Source organism: Ruditapes philippinarum, unplaced genomic scaffold, assembly GCF_026571515.1.
Source record: "Ruditapes philippinarum isolate M1 unplaced genomic scaffold, ASM2657151v2 ctg985_1_1_1_1, whole genome shotgun sequence".
Taxonomy (NCBI): Eukaryota; Metazoa; Mollusca; class Bivalvia; order Venerida; family Veneridae; genus Ruditapes; species Ruditapes philippinarum.
In genome coordinates, this window is record NW_026857416.1 from 49,808 (window position 1) to 72,126 (window position 22,319).

General features: G+C 32.1%; 1 protein-coding gene across 1 annotated transcript in view; it reads right to left on the reverse strand.

The window, feature by feature from the left end:
* LOC132749658 (RILP-like protein 1) overlaps positions 1–22,319 on the reverse strand; it is a 37,223-nt gene that overhangs the window by 6,887 nt on the left and 8,017 nt on the right. Inside the window, 7 exon segments of the mRNA XM_060739504.1 lie at positions 8,008–8,103; positions 11,255–11,347; positions 14,168–14,283; positions 15,555–15,695; positions 16,309–16,380; positions 18,351–18,497; positions 20,004–20,122. Coding sequence (XP_060595487.1) covers positions 8,008–8,103; positions 11,255–11,347; positions 14,168–14,283; positions 15,555–15,695; positions 16,309–16,380; positions 18,351–18,497; positions 20,004–20,122 — 784 coding nt within the window.

Here is a 22,319-nt window from a genome sequence, read left to right on the forward strand (position 1 = left end):
GGTGCTTCACCCAGGTCTCAAACACAGAGCCTGGTAAAAGTCAATTCAATTACACAGATGCTTGTAGTTCATGTTTGACTGGTCCCTAAATTCTGTTCAACAATCTTGGACAAAAAGCCTGATAATTGCCAGTTGCAAAAAATGTTGTCTGCATAACCAAACTTCAAAAAAAAGCAAAGCTAAAATACACCAACAATACACTACTCACAAATTACGTGGCCAGCTAAAATAGATTCAAAATAATGATGAAATCTATAAGAAATTGCAAAACCCCTTATGGAAGGAAGTAATTCCAAAATATCTAATAGGAAATAGAATGCTTTTATCATAATTTGTGGTTTCTTGACAACTATCCTGGGATTTAACTTAAAAAAGACCAGAATATATGAGTCGTGTCTCGACAAAACCAACATAATGGGTTTGCGACCAGCATGGATCCAGACCAGCCTGCGCATCCGCGCAGTCTGATCAGGATCCATGCTGTTCGCTATCAGTTTCTCTACTTGTAATAGAGTTTGTAAGCGAACAGCATGGATCCTGATCAGACTGCGCGGATGCGCAGGCTGGTCTGGATCCATGCTGGTCTCAAACCCATTATGTTGGTTTTGTCATGATGCGGCTCAATTATGTCTTCAGTCACATAATAAATATGAAAAATAAAACTAAGAGGCAGGTTCAATATAACACGATACATAAACTACATGGATTACAACAATGTCAATATTGAAAGCTCACAAGAAATTAAACCTTCAACTAACTGACCTACAAAACATGAAAACCCTCAGTCCTTTATCTTTTGAATTTCCTATATGGACTTGCCTTTTTTCCCATTTTGAAACAGTTTTTTCCCATTTTGAAATAGTCAATATCAACAATTATCAACCAGGATGGTAATTTGGAAGCCAACATTATTGGACTTGGTCACGCTGTACGGGAGTACACTTTGCTAGTAACAAGGCTTTGCAGATTTAGATTCAGCATCGTAAATCTAAGAACCAAGTTAGTACTTCTGCCTACTTGGCTTATCAGTTCTATTTTGAATAGTCATTAACCCTTAACCTGCTTATTGTGTAAAAAATTGCTCTGCTTAAATTTGAAACAATTAATTTGAAATTAAAGGGATTTCAATATAAAAATACAAAAAGAAATAATTATTGTTACCAACAGGTTAGAGCCTGGTCAGACTGAAAGCAGGCCTGGATCTTTATACTTCGCAATGACCTGTAAATCTGCTCAATTTCTGAAATTGTATGTTTCCATTTTTGGAAAAGTCCATCAGCAATTTTACGGATATCAATATGAAAATTGAAAGTTTGGAGTTGGTCACCCCACATGCTGACCTGGCTAGTGGCAAAAGCCGATCACTATCAATACCAGCAGGTCAAGAGTTAAAGACTAGTCACTTTCGACTCATTCATGAACTTTTCCTGTTGCAAAGAAAAGCAATTTAAAAATTGCTTTCAGGTATGCATGGGAGTTTTTCAAACTGTAATTTTTACATTCCGACTTGAATTATAAATCAGCATTTTAATCTTGCAAAAATATACCAGTCTTTCGGTATAATTCCAATAAGTTTTAGCAATGCTTTACCACTGGATAATGCATGGAACCAATTGTATATGATGCAAGAATGATTCTTTAAATAACTTTAAAACCTGTTTTTGGCATAATGTCTATTTCACTCATTAACTTAACATCTTGCTGAATCACACTATTTGTAATGAAATTGTCCATTTTGAATTGGCATGTCAGGCTGTACATATTTGCCAGCATGGCTCTAAGCTGGTGGCATTAAGCATATTGTCATCTTTACCTCTAAATACTGAAGATCTACATTAAGTTAAATATTGAAGACAAGATCACAAAACAAAATATATAAACCAAATTTGTGCACAATACAATGTAAGCCAAGATAGAAATAAGAGAGAAAATAAAAAGGTGCAGACAACATTAAAATCACCTGACAAAATAGTAGACTTTCACATCAAAAGTCTAAAATGTCTATTGGGAGATTGAATCTATCTTTAAACTCCTCAAAACTGCAAGAATACGTGCATACAAGTATATAGAAATATTGTGATAAATATAAAAATCAAACAGAGGATATTGGTCTATGTTGTTGATGTTCAATGTTTCCTGAATTTTGAAAATTTGACCTTGTAGAACAAACTAGTATAAAGGTCAAGGTTACCTATTATTCTAACATCAAAATAAAATTATATTCAGTATTGAGATAAATGTTGTACCATAGAAAGACTGTTGTAACTTATAGAACAAGAGCCATGTCAACATGGCCATCCCCCGCCGAATGTGTTTGCTCATTGGAAGAATGTATATGTAGTACAGCAGAATAATTCCATTTCAAGAGGTCTTTTGGTAATGAAAACTGATGGCTATAGTGATTACAGATTTAAAACCTATGTGAATACTGATGGCTGAAAATAACAAAGGGCAATAACTGAAAAATAATGCAGGGTAGGTTATCATTCTTGTGTCCTGCATCCCTCCTCAGTAAAATCTATCCACCAATGAAGTTTCAAGTTGATACCTCAAATACTTTTTGAGATAAGCTCCAGACAAAATAGTATGAAAAAGAACAAAGGGCAATAACTAAAAAATTGTACAGGGAAGAGTTATCATTCTTGTGCACAGCATTCCTCCTCAATAAAATCTATCCACCTATGACATTTCATGTTGACATCTCAAACACTTTTGAGTTATGCTCCACTCGGGTGAAAAATTAGCATGAAAAATAACAAAGGGCAATAACTCTAAAATTATGAAAGGTAGAGTTATCATTCTTGTGCACTACATTCCTCCTTAGTGAGATCTATGCACCTATGAAGTTTCATTTTGATATCTCAAAGGCTTTTTGAGTTATGCTCTGGACAAAAATTAATTTTGAAAAATAACAAAGGGTAATAACTCAAAAATTATGCAGGGTAGAGTTATCATTCTTGTGCACTGCACTCCTCCTCAATGAGATCCATCCACCTATGAAGTTTCAAGTTGATACTTCAAATACTTTTTGAGATAAGCTCTGGACAAAATAGCATGAAAAATAAGAAAGGGCAATAACTCAAAAATTGTATAGGGAAGAGTTATCATTCTTGTGCACAACATTCCTCCTCAATAAGATCTATCCACCTATGGCATTTCATGTTGATATGTCAAACACTTTTTGAGTTATGCTCCACTCAGGTGAAAAATTAAGTATGAAACTAGAAATGTGTCATCATGCCACGGATGCCCCCGCATGCAGCCAAAATTTCAGATGTTATAATATTTAGTTCCAAATTTGTTTGCACAAATTATTGTTTTCATTTTAAGTTCAAAGCCCCTAAAACTTTTCAACGTTTACACAAACCATTTTCATACAATGTTCAAGGCACTGAAATTATTCAGTCTTAACCTTTTGAAAATAGCATATTTCATATTTGTAGCCAAAATAATGGCTACATACATTTCCACAAAAGTATGAGTGCTGAAACTGAAAGTTCAAATTTTTTCCAATATTCAAGAAAGATAAGTTTGTCCAAAATCATTGAACCATGACCAAATTCAAACTTAAACTGCTTATTCCTAAGATGTATCTATATTATTTTCAAAGTGAAAGGGACATAACTCTGCCAAAAAATCATCGAACCATGACCAAATTCCAACTTGACCTGCCCATTCCTTTGACATACCCATATATCAAATTTGAGTTGAATATGTAACACTGTTGGGTAGATAATGAACAGAAACTGTAAATTTCATATTATTTTCAAAGTGAAAGGGGCATTACTCTGCCAAATATCATTGAACCATGACCAAATTCGAACTTGGCCTGGGCATTCCAAAAACATATCCATATGTGAAATTTGAGTTGAATGTGTTGTACTGTTGGGGAGATAATAAACAGAAACTGAAAATTTCATATTATTTTCAAAGTAAAAGGAGCATAACTCTGCCAAAAATCATCGAACCATGACCAAATTCAAACTTGACCTGTATTTTCTCATGACATATCCATATGTGAAATTTGAGTTGAATGTGTTGTACTGTTGGGGAGATAATGAACGGAAACTGAAAATTTCATATTATTTTCAAAGTAAAAGGGGCATAACTCTGCCAAAAATCATCGAACCATGACCAAATTCGAACTTGACCTGTATTTTCTCATGACATATCCATATGTCAAATTTGATTTGAATGTGTTGTACCGTTGGGGAGATAATGAACGGAAACTGAAAATTTCATATTATTTTCAAAGTAAAAGGGGCATAACTCTGCCAAAAATCATCGAACCATGACCAAATTCGAACTTGACCTGTATTTTCTCATGACATATCCATATGTCAAATTTGATTTGAATGTGTTGTACCGTTGGGGAGATAATGAACGGAAACTGAAAATTTCATATTATTTTCAAAGTAAAAGGGGCATAACTCTGCCAAAAATCATCGAACCATGACCAAATTCGAACTTGACCTGTATTTTCTCATGACATATCCATATGTCAAATTTGATTTGAATGTGTTGTACCGTTGGGGAGATAATGAACGGAAACTGAAAATTTCATATTATTTTCAAAGTAAAAGGGGCATAACTCTGCCAAAAATCATCGAACCATGACCAAATTCGAACTTGACCTGTATTTTCTCATGACATATCCATATGCCAAATTTGAGTTGAATATGTGCAACCGTTACTAAGATAATGAACGGAAACTGATGATGACGGAATGACAGAATGACGGAAGGACGGAATGACGGAAGGACGGAAGGACGGAATGACGGAAGGACGGAACAGGGTAACACTATATGCCCCGGCCATTACATGGCGGGGGCATAATAAAAAAACAAAGGGCAATAACTCAAAAATTATGAAAGGTACAGTTATCATTCTTGTGCACTGCACACCTCCTGAGTAAGATCTATGCACCTATGAAGTTTCATGTTGATATCTCATAGGCTTTTGGAGTTATGCTCTGGACAAAAATCAATTTTGAAAAATAACAAAGGGCAATAACTAAAAAATTATGCAGGGTAGAGTTATCATTCTTGTGCACTGCACTCCTCCTAAATGAGGTCTATCCACCTATGAAGTTTCAAGTTGATTACTCAAATACTTTTAGAGATATGCTCCGGACAAAAATGTCGGACAGAAGGACGGAAGGTCGGACGGACGGAGACTATTTCTATATCCCCCGCCGCCTTTTCAGCGGGGGATAATAATGATATCACAGCTAAACCAACAGGACAAAATCTGCTCCAGATCTATCAATCTATGCAGGGGAATTAAACATGTCTGTTACCCTCAAAGTGCAAAATAGATTTATGCCCCTTGCCCTATATGATATATAAATAACAATACACAAGTGCACAAAAATTCATTAAAAATAAGAAAAGACGTCACATATATATATAACAACAACAATGTAAAAAAAAGTTGCTACAAAAACCCTATTAAAATAATATAATATTGAATATTTTGACAAGTTTTTTCAATACACTAATAATAATCTAAGTACTAGAGAAGGTGGCTTAATAATCTGTGGTAAATCATGCAGTTAAAAAATTGTTCAATATTATTCCAGATTTTCTGAAATTTAGTAATTTCATGCTAAATGACATAAAACTGTATTAGTATTTGAAATCATTTTTTAAAAAAAAATTTGTACAATAGGATCACAGTATTTCAAATGAATCTTAATCAAACGACCTTTAAACAACAACACGTAGTCAGTTTTTCAAAATATTATTATTTCGTTATTGGCACGTTTAGGTGAACAACACCTTCATCAGGATAATAATAATAATGACGTAATAATTAAAGCATAACATACGTTGGCGGAAAAATGACGTTACAATTTTTTAATTTATTTTTTAAATGAATCTTAACACATTTACTTCAGTTAATCTGCTACCGGGTAAGTCTATTAATCAATCTAGTATATTGATGGTTCATAAAAATAATTTCAAACACTAAATTTGTGACTGTTAGTAAGAATTTACCAAATTAAACTGGTCAATCGGCTGCACAATTCTTGACCAATTTGATTTGGTAAACGCTTACTTATAACCACTAATCTAGACTAAAACTCTAGTACATAAGAATCAAATGCAAATGTGAATTTTTGTCTAACTATAATTATATAAAGTCAACTTTTAAATTTCATTCCAGTAAGCTTAACAGATAGAGTGTTGGACTGTGAATCAGGTGACCAGGGTTCGATTCCTTTCATTGTGTTGCACTGTACCACAGCTCGGATATAATTATTGTACTCAAGTTATCATTTCCTTGCCAAAGTGAAGGCAACTAGTACTGGTAAACTGCTTGACAGCCAGCCCAGGAACGATGTGGTGGCCTAACAGTGCACTGTTAAATACAATGTGGCTTACTCACAGATCCTAACTATGATCCCAAGGGTAATGCATGATGCATATAACTCACAATGCATCTTGTGAATTGTGAGGATTTTAATAGATATTAAAACTATTCCATTAATGTGCTAACAGTTTTACTGACTTGTCTATACCATTATCCATGCTGTCTCACTAAGCTAACTACTCAATTTTATCTTTTTCATATTGAAAACCTTTAAAAACTAATAAAAGATAGCTGGATACTGCAGAACAACGGTTAACATGCAAGAGAGTTTTTAGATATAACTGTTATTGGCATATATCTTCATAGTTTTAAACTCTGTCTATGAAAACCTAGGTCTATAATCCATTTATTAATTGAGTAATCCCTTTATACATCCATCTATCTAGTATTTACTCTGCTTAATTTATGTTAAGGACATGCCATGTTTTGTAATAAGCAACTGCATATGGTTATACTGCACATATATGATAGCCTTGATATTAACCCTGATCTACTCTCCTGCGCATCGGTCGAATGTTTCACTTTTGTTCATTGTGAAGTAACAGTAGTGTATTCAATGAGCTGCGAAGGAAGCGTAACCCTGAATCTGCTATAAAATTTAGAGTTATCAAGATGGAAATATGAAGTTAGTCCGCCAACAGTACACTGGTGGCAAAGGCTAATTACTTTCAGGTACATTAAACCGGGACATCATAATTCACATTATTAAATCCAGGATGGAATTTTAGAGGATATTATAATATTTTTGAAGCACGGGCAGTAGCTCTGCCTATGTAGTTTTCACTTCCCAGACTGTCTATAAATGCTCAAATTAAAACCATCACTTTATTTTGCTTTATGTCCTATATTTTTCACTGCATAAGAAAAGGAGAATGAATTCTATAAAAAGTGGTGATATTTGTTAGCAGATTAGAAAACATTCCGTTGGAAACAACCCTTGTTATACATACACACAATAAAATAACTGGAACAATATTCATCAATGTTTATAATTAGCTCAAATCTATAAATTGTAAACACTCAACTCTAAGTACAAAACTTTTAATAATTAAAATATGGCAAAACACATATTAGAAACTTATTCAGATTATGCCATTAATAGTATGTTCTCACAAGTAAGTTATAAAACACTGATGATTACTGTTCCAAGTTTCTTTACAAGACATAATGAATGTACATGTATAAAACAGAAAATTTGCAACATGAATTTCTTTATTTAAACAAAACATTTCACATAAAGGTTTTATACACATATTATTTCTATATAATTTACAACTAAATATGTGTCCATAGGACATGGATGGCCTCTAATTTTACTTTTTCATCAGTCCACGGACAGCAGGACACTAGCATGAACAAACAGGGGCATAATTATATGCCCTATCCATGCTGTCTGATCATGGTCTGTACTGTTCGGTATATTCAGTCAGTACATATTTTGAAATTCCCCCAAAAAATGATAAATAGGTTTGTCCAGATTTAAGGTTGGACAAGACCATATAAGATATTAAATGTGGCAAGGGGTAAGTCCCTGTGTTCATACAAAATGTCTTGTATAGGTTTAGTAACTAACAAAAGAAAGATATGCAAGAAACGATACAATAAAACAGTGGTATATAAAATGATACATACAATCGTCTGATTCCTGAGGGGCGTTTACCATGTAGTTTATCAAACGGTTCCTTGTTTATTGGTCCCTGTACAGGCAGGTCCTCATCATTCTCATCTCTGAAAATGTCAACAACTTCTGTACACAAATATTTACTCCATGTATACATAAAATTGGATATTTGTTTCAACAAAATAATATTTGTTTCCACAAAATAATATTTGTTTCCACAAAATATGGTAATATACATTAATACATAATTATATATTAATTTGATTAAAAAAAAAATTAAGTTAATGTACTGCTGTGATAAACAACACCATAATAATTAAAAATTATACTTTACTAGCATATAAAATTCATACTTTACTTGTATAAATATATAAGATCATACTTTACTAGCATAAATATATAAGTTCATACTTAACTAGCATAAATACATGTATATAAGCCAGTACACCTGACCTTACTTCTGTGACAGACCAAAATTTGATTAACAGGGAATTATGAGTGTACAATTCATGTTGAATTCTAATTTCACACAATAAAGTGATTTAAGCAATTTTGAAATCATCATAATTTGTTTGCCTTTGCTTTTTATTTAGATTTATTTTTTTCTTTCTTATAAAAATATGTTCTAACATTTACAAATGTTTTCTCCCCACTAATGCAAAAAGCACATACAGTATCAGAATTATATCATGATGACATTTTCTATCAATTAACTTTGTTTGCAATATTTTTTGATATCAAAATAAACACATAATGATTTCTACTCTTTCTAGATATAAAACATAGCTGAAAACAAGCAATTTCAAATAAAAGCAGAAAAAAGCAAAACTCTATAAAGCTAAAAGACAGATAATAAATCTATATAGAAAAAAATCATGTAACAATGATTTCAACAAAAGGGCTTGGATGGCCCAACATCACTTACCTGAGCTTCATTTCCAGAAAAGGGTCATAATTCTTGAAGGCAGGAAAAGGTCATTGGGTCATATTGGGGTAGGGTCAATTTTGTCTCTTGAGCCACAACTTTTGTTGAAGTACATCAGGCAATTCAACATGCCAAATATAGAGCTCGAGGACATATTGTTCACACAAAAATATTCTATTGTGTTGCCTTTATATCAAGTTTATGTAAATTAAGGGATCCCCAGTGTAGGGCTAATTTCAATTTTTGGAGGCATAATTTATTATACTTTTGTTGAGGATTACAAAATGATGCTTAAAGAATAAACAATTTATAACTATAATAATACGGTTACTGCCAATTGCCAAATATCTTAGCTTTTGATATTGAAGTTTCTGAGGAGAAAACATTTTAGTCTTTTTCTATATAACTTAATGTAACAAAAGAGCAATTTTTAAACCCAAAAACATGAATAATCAATTAGATAACATTTGTAGAGGTCTACTGTTAGCAATGCTACATATTAAATAATTAAACTTTTTGACATAATTATAGTTTTAGATGAGAAGACTTTAATGTGTTTTCCTATATAAGTCTATGTAAATTAAGTGACTCCCAGGGCAGGGTCAAAGTTGTCCCCTATGGGCATGATTTATAAGACATTTATAAAGAACCACATGGTGATGCTACATGCCTAATACCTAAGCTCTTGGGAATGCAGTTTCTTAGAAGAAGATATTTAAAATTTATTTTCTATATAAGTCAATGTAACAAATTTGACCTTGGCCAGGTCATATTTTGACTCCATTGGCATGATTTAGTAGCTTTTGTAGGAGTCGATGACCATAATTATGTGATGCTACATGTCAAGTGTCTTTACTCTCAGATTGCACTTTATTTTATTTCTTAATTCTGTTTTTAGCTCGTAGTAACCTACTTATGCATCAGCCTGGAACCAGTTATATAACTTTGGTAGGGAGTCATTTAAGAATCATTCCTGAGAAATTTGGTCAAGATCTACCAAGTGGTTCAGGAGAAAGGTTGTGTAAAAAAAAATGTGTCTATACCAGATATCATGTTCTTTCAAAAAGCTTATCCGTAAGCAGTTAGATGAGCTAAATTACATTGGCATTTATCACAAATGTTGCTTTCAAAAGCTTTTAATTTCAATTTTCATTAGACTCCTTTTATTCCACTTTGTGTCCAACTTTATATCATAAAATATGGCACCTAGTGATAACTTAAAATAACCAAACAAGATAACCGCATATGCAACAACCTAAAACACATGCTACAAGATAACATGGAATGCACAAAGGAAACATAACAAACTATGTTACAATAAATAAGGCAAAGATGAAAACATGAAATAAAAGGCGATATGTTCCACAAATACATGATTTAACAGAAAGTCGTCATGGAATGTTACATTGGTTAAACTAGATGCAACCAGTTTAAACAATCTTATGTAAGGTCCCTCTTAAAACAGCTTTGGTAATGAAGCATGCATTGTTTCATGTAAAGGTTTATATACACGTATTTCACTTCAAAGGTCCATAATGAAACTGCTCACAATTTATTGATGCAATCTTGGTAATCATTTAAGAATGTTATACACTAACTTTTGTAATGCTCCTTCTGCAGTTTATGCAGAAGATATACAGATATTTCTACTTTATCTCTACCAATAAAAAAAGAATTAAACAGCACTTAATCTGACTTTATTATTGTCAACAAAAGCCCTAAAGGGACATTATCAGTTAAAATCAATGCTTGAAAAATATGGGTCTTTATTTGTGATCTACAATAACGACCCCTTATTCATTTGAATATCTTAAATGGTTGACGAGAAATTACCTTACCGGTAACCTGGATTTTCAAAATTAAAAGTTAATCTTAGGAATAATTCAGTAGAGGACACTGGTTATAAATAATGATTTGAAAGATATATGTCAAGTCTTTAATGAATATTTTTGATGGTTGAGAGGTTAAAACTTCAATGTAAAATTTTAATAGTTTACAAAGGGAAATAATTCAATAAATGTTACAGTTATAGACATTGGCCAGTGACCTACAATTATAATCCAGTTAACACTTGTGAAGTTTCAAAATATAGATGAGCTTTAAGTTTAATACCTTAAGTGATTAATGACATATGAAAATATAGCACGACCTAATATAAACCAGAGTTTGACCAAATGCCCACACCAGAGTGGGGAGCATATCCCCATTTTATTCTTTGAATATTCAAGCTATAAACAGAGAATGACATGAATTAAAACCAGAATGACATGAAATAAAACCAGAATGACATGAAACAAAACTAGAATGACATTTTTCTGTGCTTATAAACATACCCATCATTTGATAAGATAGAGTCGTTATCAGCGCTGCTCAGTTCCTCGGACAGGGCATTTGCATTACCATTAGAATTACCATCTATACCATCTCTGTTCACAATAAAAAAATACACAAGCACGCAAGTTAGCAGAACAACAGATTCACTACAAGCATAATATAATCATATCTATAATAAGTAAAGTTTTAATCAAGATGTTTATATTAAAGCCACTTGTTCACAGTTACATGTATGAATATCTCAAAATTTGTCAAAAACTTTGCATAAAGGTAGGTTTGTCGTCAAAGTATATCATTTTTGAAGAGAAATTATTCATACATATTTACTCGCTTCAAAAATTGATAATATCAACAAAGTATCATAACATTATCTATGACAAGATGTGTGTCAAATTATTAAAAAAATAAATGAGCCGCGACAACATAATGGGTTTGCGACCAGCATGGATCCAGACCAGCCTGCGCATCCGCGCAGTCTGATCAGGATCCATGCTGTTCGCTATCAGTTTCTTTACTTGTTATAGGGTCTGTAAGCGAACAGCATGGATCCTGATCAGACTGCGCGGATGCGCAGGCTGGTCTGGATCCATGCTGGTCGCAAACCCATTATGTTGGTTTTGTCATGACACGGCTCAAATTATTTTTTCAATTTCTTAACTCTGAACACTTAAAACTTACATTTCTTATTTTCCATATTGTATAAACACATCAAAAATTAAGAAAATAAGGATCAACATTAATGTTGTAATTTTCTTTTGTATTTACTTGCCTACAAGACAAATCATTTATAAGACTAAGCCTTTTCAATAGTAAAATTAAGGCATAGACTAATACATGGTCTGTCTTATAGGTGTGTATACAATGTATACCAGAAACTGTGAACAAGTTGCTTTAATAGAAAGGGGTTTGACAGGTATTATGTAACTATATATATAAGAATATAATGAAAAGTGTCCCTTAATTACATTATAAAATGCTAAACTTTTAAACATGAATTCATCTTCATTCAAACTGCAAGTTAGTTGAGCCACAGAAGTTTCTATCTATCTCTTTTTTTAAAGTATGTATAAAATGTAATTCTATTTGTTTAACAAAGTGACAGTTATTGAAGGATATCATAAGATAATAAACTTCTTTTGTCTCAGACAAGGAATTTAGATAAATACTGCTGTGGCTGTAAGCAGAAAATAGAAAAACATATGTTAAGTTTATCTAAAGACATTTCAAACAAATCACATACAAGTTGGTCTTTCATTAAGGGTTCAAAAATACATATGTTGTCATATATGTAAATAAGGCAATGGTTTTTATTTTGGATGTCAATCTATGATTTCAGTTGTGATATAAATAAGCATCCACAAGTGACAGCATAAAGTTTACAGACATACAATTAGAGAGGTTAAGTCCTAGCAGCCGCAAAATGTTCACCATATATACAAAAACACAAAAACATGAATAACTGAATGTTACTGGTCCACATAACAGATAATTTATGACATCCCATTGGCAAACAAGTAAAAACTTGTTTAGGTTTAACCAGTAATGGTGGCCATAAAATGGATGAATGACCATTTCTGATAATTCATTCTATGTATGGGCTGATTGAGGTTAAACCCAGAAAAATGTTCCTATGATTATGTGCAACTTAGTGAGAATTTATCCAAGAATCTCCTAAATTTTCAAAATGGACTTGTCCTGCTTTGAAATTGGAACAGTCCATTGCAAGTTTGAGGGGTTTTGTATCTTAATAATAAAATTTTAACAGCTTACAGCTAAGTTGGTTAGACTGCATAAATGTGCAGCTTCGGTTTGCTCTAATACTAGATGCCAAGTGTACATCTGTATATAAGTATAGCCACTAGTGTTAGAAGGGTTAGAGAGTATAGAAATAGGCACAGAAAATACATGATTAGATTTAGAGAGTACTTGAAGGAAAAGGGTCATTTACTTACATAATGACAAACTCATCTATATCTAATCTACAACAAAAGGGGAAATGAAGGGTTCTTTTGTTAAATTCATGCCAAGACAATTAGTATTGTTTGCCTAATTTAATTCACTCATCAAGAAAATTTCTTAATATACATTGATTGAATAATATCAGTTTTGCACAACAAATGTAACAGAATGTAATTATAAAGAAGTTTTAATCTGAAAAGAATGATTTATATAAATCAAACATTTCCTTGTAAAAAGGGATTGTTAACTGATCAGATAATATAAGAAAAGGGCTGAAGAGGTGTCTGTCTAGAAGGAATATCATTCCTGCAATCATCATGCATCTTTAATCAAACAGATATTTTTTGCTTATTCCATACAAAGCTTTGCACTAATCAAGCAGTGCTTATTATAATGGAAACTCTGTACATATACAACTTGTGCAGTGTGTCAGTGAGGACTATAGTATTTGCCAAAGCAGGAAAAAAATATAGAAAGAAAGATTTCGATTTAGTTGTGTATAACCTATTAAGATAATTTATTATCACTAATTTCTGTGTCAGAATTTGATACAGTAAGGAAGAATTTACATGGCCTGCTTTTGAACTAGTACTGATTTTATCTCGGTATACTAGAAGTTGACAGACTTGGATGCACAGAGTGAAACAGATAAAAAGTGGGATGGCAACTTTATAAAACATTAAATCCATGTGAAGGTGTCTCGCAATGTCATAATTTAGGATGTCTTAAAAATATTTACAATATCCCAAGATTGAGGCACACTCTTTCTCATTAAAGCCATAATATATGGGGAAAATATACAAATTTGAGGTGAAAACAACTTTTCATGCAAACTAAAAGAAAAAAGTTTAAACAGCAAAGAGTTTCATCACTATATATATAATATAAAGCAAATTATTCTTATCATAAAGACTAGCAGCATATCCGTATATGGAAAGCATTGATAAACTAACTTGGGTTTAAATGTTGTCAGTTCCTCTTCTACTTCCATCAGTTTGGCTTTCAGCTCATTTCTCTCCATCAGGACTGTTCTCAGTTCATTCAAGGTAAACCTAGGTCTGTTAGGGTCCTAAAATACAAACATTCAAGGTAAACCTAGGTCTGTTAGGGTCCTAAAATACAAACATTCAAGGTAAACCTAGGTCTGTTAGGGTCCTTAAATACAAACATTCAAGGTAAACCTAGGTCTGTTAAGGTCCTAAAATACAATTATTCAAGGTAAACCTAGGTATGTCAGGGTCCTAAAATACAAACATTCAAAGTAAACCTAGGTCAGTTAGGGTCCCAAAATACAAACATTCAAGGTAAACCTAGGTCTGTTAGGGTCCTAAAATACAAACATTCAAGGTAAAGCTAGGTCTGTTATGGTCCTAAAATACAAACATTCAAGGTAAACCTAGGTCTGTTAGGGTCCTAAAATACAAACAACACAACAAAACTGTCACAATATACATCAGGTGATATGGTAAATTTAGGTAGTAAATTTATTGTCAATAAAAAAATTGGGAAAATCTAATGAACATTTATATGGTTAAAGTATTATGTCCATAATAATTGTTTAATTTAAGACAAAAGTAATTTCGTACAAGTTTGATACTTAAGGACGTTTTCAAGAATTTTCATATAGACATATAGGCAAAATGTAAACTGTCCTATATCAATAGAAAGTATCATCAATAAGGCATGCCCTAATTAATAAAGAGTCACAAGGCCTTAAATAACAATGTTTCCTATTCTCTCTACCTACTCAATAAAATCACTGCTTCCAAAATCATTTTCTCCCCCACCCCCAAAACTTGGAAGCAAAGTCTGTCAGTGAGTGAGAATCATATCTTCATAACTGTTTCATGATTCTGCATTTTAGACATGTATTTTTAATTAAAGCTACATGCTCCGGATGAGTCAAAATATTTCAATAAAATCAAACCTGAGAAAAATGTACTAAGATGCAAGGAAAAGTAAGAAGTTTTAAGATTCAAGTTATATTTTTATATCTTATGTGCGATTAATGACTGATTTTCATTATTTACAACTATATTTCTACTGCGTTACTAACACAGTAAAGGCTATTTACGCATATTTTGGCCATTTTTCGGTAATTAACGTGGTTTGTAAGTGCCATTGATTATGTGTAAATTGCTTCCTTTTGGTTTCTTCACAATATTACACATTCAAATACATTTTCAAACTTTTCATGAAAATTAGCATGAATCTGGAGGCGTGCTGCTTTAAAATGTTCAAAAGGAAAATATTTTAGATAAAAAATTGTTTACCAAAACAGGTACCAAAACATGATCACATGTTTGAGAAACAAAGAACATCTTTTAAGGCTGGACTTACCTGTTTGTCAATAACTATTTTGCCTATCAGACTGAGCTTATCAGTAAGTTGTGGTGTACTTTCCTCATTAGTATTGAGACCACCGTCTTTAACCATTATGACTTCTGGCGCATCCGCCCCTTCTAAACCAACATCCTCAGTCTGAAATTATATCACCAACATTAATGCATTCATCAGGTCTAGCTATATACTAATAAGTTAATCATCATTTCAGCTAACTTCTCAGAGGATTGACATCTTTTTTAATAGGAGCATACCTTAAGAATTTCACAATGAGAAATGTATAATTGTTTATCAGTATCACATTAAAATGTTGAAAAGAAAAAAAAAACATTTGAAAAAGTCCATTTTTACTTTCTCATTCTAAATATTAGCTTAAAATTTGGAAAAAAAAATTGAATGTTTTTTTTGGGGGGAGGGGTTGTAACAAATTTAGTTGTAATTGTGACTGCCTCTTGAACTGTAGATACAGATATGTTCACTAATCTTTGTAACAGTTGACATCTTTATGAATTCAAAATCTTATTATATAACAAGCATACAAGATACAATGTATAATTACACATATCTTAGTAAATAATCTAGTAATTATTCAGGATCTAGTAACATATTAAATCGGCAAGAAAAATTACTCACTGTACTTAGGAATTCAGAATCTTATCATATAACAAGCATACAAGATAACATATTTAATTATACAATAAAAAGTTACAGAATATATTAAGATATTAAATCGGCAAGAAATATTACTCACTATACTATCATGTTTTCTCTCGGGTATATGATGATCATCTATACTTTCCTGGTCCTTCATCATCTCTCTCACCTACAAGATAATGTCATACACCAAAATAAAAACATACCAAAAACAAATCAATCTCATATATACTATCATGTTTGTTTGACTGTTTGAGTTTTAGGTCACACCGACACAGTATAGGTCATCATATACCATCATGTTTTTTTTTTTCAAAACAATATACTCAATAACATTTTGGGGGATAGTAACACTATTCTCATATATCATTTTTTTTTGTTTTTTTTTATTGTTAACACCAACACAGTATAGGTCATCATCAACCTTTCATGCTTCTGGTTGAGGGGATAGTTTTCACATGCACAAGCAGGCACCTGATAAACTCATGGCTTAATCTGTTTGGATTATTCACACACATTAATAGGTATCTCCACAAAGTTTGTTGTTTGGGATTCAAACCCACAGTATTTGATTTCTCTCTTATACACTCATGTGTGGAGACACGCACTTATGTATAAATCATGTTTGCTTTGTTGGTTTATGACAAAACAGAATGGTCATCAATTTATACATTTTTGTTTGTTTGGTTTATGTAAACCCCAACACATTATGGGTATCAAAAAAACTTAAAATAGAATCATGTCATATACATTTATTTTTTATTGGTGATGGGGATGGGGGGAGGGGGTTATGAAGCACCAACTCAAAATAGGTCATATGGCAACTTTCAAGCTTATTTGATGGAGGTAGACCTCATATGCCCCTCTGTGCATTATTTCAGGCACGAGCAGGCACCTGAGTAGAACTGCCGATGGTCTGTAAGCTAGCTGGATAGATTCCTCACATGAAAGGAATCTCCACAAAGTCTCTGTCGGGATTCAAACCCACAGTTCATTTGATTTTCTCTCTGTATACAGCTCATGTGTGGAGACAGCCTTCCTTATGAAATCAGTCAACTGCTTTTGCAAGACTTTATTATAAATATACTTAAAAGGACTTACTAGGATTTACAATATGTTAATGACACTTAAATCTAGATAAAATATCATTTATTTTAATCCCTCCAAGAGCAAGGTTTGAATTACTAAGCAAATGCTATTAAATGCTTTATTTTTGTATCAATGGATGAAGAGCAAAAATGAATTAATATTGTTGATTCATTATCATGGAAAAAATAAAATCATTTCGACACATGGTCAATTGAATGTTTATTTTCTATAATGGATGCAGGGAATACAGGAAATGGTTATTATATCAATTTAAATAATCTATCAAAACAAACATTAATTTAAGTAATCTATAAAAACAAACAAACAGAAAGGATAGTCAATATATTGAAAGTTATGTCAGACACTGGGATATATGCTGACAATAATTCATCATTTACAAAAACTGCAGACTCTTTAATTAGATTTCCTATTTTTCATTGGGAAAATAAAAACAAAAAGTAATATTGATACTTAGCAATGTCTACAAACTTCAATTTCCCCTCTTTTTTGGAAATGATTCATTTTAGGAATAATGAAGTTGTGAGACATGTTTACATGTAATTTACATGAGATACATATTTAAATCTAATAAAGAAGTCATCATGAGCACAGTATGTGGAGAGATGTAGGTTATTCACCAGATTAACTTTCTACATCACCACTCACATTATTACCGTTAACAATGACAAATCCCTCGTAAATAATGGCATTTTCTTCAAGATACAGAAACACTAAGCTTTGATTGATAAAGTAAAAATAGCTGTCGATAAAATGGATTCACCCACATCTTATTATGTTTGACAGTAGACAGCAAGAGAAAGATAGAAAATGAATAATGAAAGGTACATGTGGCGAGAAAGCTAAATTTCTGACTTTTATACTAACAGACTTTACAATCTTTCAATCTGGACAAAACCATTCATCATTTTAGGAAAAAATTTCAAAATAAGTGAAGAAGCCACTAAAGTACATGCTAATAAAATAATAAACCTGCTTAAGAAAGATTCATGACGGTATTCATTATCTAAAAGGAAAGAAACAAATACAAACCTTATTCACTTGTTGCTCTTTTTCAGCCAGTTGGGTTTCTAAGTCAACCTTTTCTGAAATTAAAGTTCTTGCATGCTTTTTGTGTGATTGATTCTTGCGTCGTAGTTCGATGTTGATTTTGACGAGGCGCTCAGACTGTGCTTGTAACTGGAAATAAAGGCATTGAATGTTGTTTTGTTAAACTGTAAGTAAAACAACAATGTACAAATAGTAAGAAAGCTTATACAAAGATTGAGCTTTGGCATTCCATGTTTTTTTCTGTAACAATCATAATTGTGGAGAAGGTGACAGTTACTAGAGGGGGAAACAACAACAGGTAAAAACTGGCAAGAAATCTAGGAACAGTAGTCTCGTTAGGTTCTAGTCCACCAGTATATGAATAATATACCAGTATATGACTAATGTACTATAAAACATAAGTTTGTTCAACTAATCAGACTAGTCTGCCTTTACCAGTAAATGTAGGCACTTAATCTGTGCTTTCTAATTTCATAAACAAGGAACTACTGGCCTCCCATTCTCTAGATGAAATGCTTCTTTGCTTCCTCACATGAGAGTTCAGAAAGATATGCAAGGTTTATTACATATGTTAAGGGAAAAAACAGATCAGTCTACAAACATAACAAGTGAACTACAAGTCAATAAACAAATAGATGATGTGTATAACTTTTCTAATCATCAAATATTATCACCAATAAAATGTTGTTATCACCCAGGACATTTTGTTTTCACTCACAGCCTATTGATTTGATTTTAAAACTATTTACATTTCTGGTAGATTTAAACAATGAATACAGATCAATTATGCCATTGAATACAATCTGGAAATCTGTGAGAAACTATTCCCATAAGATTTCCAACAACAGAAAATCTGTTTTATGATACACAGCAAATTCTGTAAATATTAATTATGAAGTGACAATTTCAGTGGCAAGTCACTTAATTACATATCTGTTTTTGTCATATGTTGGTCTGTTCAAAGGTGACAGTTCTAATAAAAGTCACATGTCTCATCAATTATGTCATTTACATAATTAGAATCACAGCATGTATTTCATGTACATCATCATGTATGTGTTGTTTTAACAAACTTCCCACAACTCCTTCCAGTATATTTATAATACAAAATACATGTATACAGTATAACAATTTCAACAAATGCTGCCTGTGCAAAGATTGTAAAAAGAAAATCTCAGTAACTGATTCAAAAGGCGCAAATAAAATATGGTAAGCATACTTTAGCAGGCTTTTCAGTTTCCTCATCTTTGACCCAACAGTTTTTTTTCTAACTTAAAGGGTCTATACTAGTTCAACTAACTTTTATGTAACTGTCAATATTGTTAGTTTAATTTTATAAATATTTAAAATGATAACATTCAACAGCCATTATCGCAGACTAGCCACACTGTGCACATAAAAATGCTGGCTATCTGTTCTAAAGTCAGTGTAATAATGGCCTGTCATTTCCAAGCCTGGGCCAGACTGAACATTAATTGAGCCGTGTCACGACAAAACCAACATAATGGGTTTGCGACCAGCATGGATCCAGACCAGCCTGTGCATCCACGCAGTCTGATCAGGATCCATGCTGGTCGCAAACCCATTATGTTGGTTTTGTCATGACACCGCTCAATTGATGACTAATTGACTTACTGCTTCAACATCAACATTTTTCTGTTTGATTTCACGGCTATATTTCCTGATTTCTTCTCTCTGTCTGTCCACTGTCTCTTTCAACTTTGTTAATACTTCTATCTCTTTTTCTTCAGTTCCTATAGCAACAAAAATACCATCAATTACATTAAAATTGTTGCATAAATTAAAGATATAATTATATATATTTCAATCTAAAAAAGAAAAGAAATAATTAGGGTATCTCCAATACATATGTATCTTTCAATCTTTCAGTGATTAATTACTTTGGGTCCAATTTTCTCATGAAGAACATAATTGAAAGAGCCATTGTTTTTAATTATGTCAATTGTTTCTATATAATTAAGTGGCTGCATGTCCGAGTTGTTAACACGTTGGAAATCATTTATAAGGCAGGGAGTAGAATTTGATGCTAAAATCAGCGGTATTTCCTCTGCACCCAGTCAAAATACTTTGTAGAAAGAAACAAACTGATTTTTATTGATCAAATTTGCATAAAGTTATCTTTTATTTCAATACAATAAGAGGTTTAAGAGGTTGTCAGGTTATAATTATCAGTGGTATATATAATATATTTCAAATACCTGACCACAGTAATCTAGTTTCTAAGTCTATAATAATAACTAGCCGCTCATGCCTTTGTGATCAAATATTGGCAATTCTCATTTTGATTAATATGTGTTTTGGTCCTGCTTGTATATAATACTAGCAGTTTTTACAGTCATTTTCTGGCATAATTACATCCTATATTATGTGTTGGATACTATGTAAGAGTACTAAATTGTACAGAAATCGTAAACAAGTGTCCAATATTCCCAAAGGCCAGGATCAGAAAATCTTCTGAACTTAACTTCACAAAATTCAAGTTCAGAAGCATGAATATCAACTCTTTATTTCTAAAGAAAAATAATCCGGATATGGAAAGAAGATTTCGACCTTATTGAGTTATGGAAAGAAGATTTCGACCTTATTGAGTTATGGAAAGAAGATTTCGACCTTATTGAGTTATGGAAAGAAGATTTCGACCTTATTGAGTTATGGAAAGAAGATTTCGACCTTATTGAGATACGGAAAGAAGACTTTGACCTTATTGAGATATGGAAAGAAGATTTTGACCTTATTGAGTTATGGAAAGAATATTTCGACCTTATTGAGATATGGAAAGAAGATTTCGACCTTATTGAGATATGGAAAGAAGATTTCGACCTTACTGAGTTTTTCTTCATGAAATTTTAAACCAGCCAATGATATATATAGACCCCAGATGTATTTTCTGCATCTTTCATGTATTTTTGATATCTTATTTGGCTTTGTTTACATTTTTACCATGTGAATGAAATATTGATAATGAGTTCTATTTTCTATATATAAAATCGGTGAACTATATTGTATTCATGTATAGGTTAAACTCCATGTCACTAGTGAAATATCCCTATCGAAGATAAGAGATAAGATAGGAAAGGTATGTTATTTAGTTTCACAAAATATTCACCAAGGGTAAACATGAAAACGACATTAATTTTGTGTTCTTACAAATGATCAGTGAAAGGTTAACTTCCCTGAAGGAAGTGCACTCTATCATTACACCATTATATTTATTTTCTTACATGCTGAATGTCAATGTGAATTAGTTTTTCATTCATGACATCATGGACAAAACTTGTTATTGGTCACTTTATAAATGTCATACCTCACTGAGTTACCAAAAATCTTTATTATTTATTGATGATTTTCCTTAGTTTTTGTTGATCTTTACTGGCAGAGAACAAAAACACTTATTTACATTCATAATAACCTATTGATGTCTTGATTTTATATAAGTCTTTAACAGCATGAATGTTTTAAAGAAAGAAAATCTTTTTTGTTTATAAATGTCACATTTTTGTTGTATTTCAAACTTTCAAGACAGACTGGCGTAAATAAAGAAAAATATATTTTTCCAACACACCCTTTAAAGGTTTACACTGTTACAAGAATGTGAACATCCGATAATTCTGAATAAAAGCAGACAAAATTTTGTGACGCAGGCATTAACCCTGTTATCCAATGATGTCATATTAACCAATATTTTGATAGATTCATGAATAAATCCTCAAGTATGTTTCCATATATATAGAGAGAGTCTAAAGGGATAGATAGTAAGAGCATTGGTGTGGGAGAATATTGGGAGAGTTTCTTACAGAGACAATACCATCATGGTGACTCATTATTGATCACCTCAATCCCTCTCCGAGTCATTACACTATTAAATTATTGTACACTCTCTATTACAGCAGCATGCCTTCAGATTCATGATGATTTTCATGAAAATTTTGA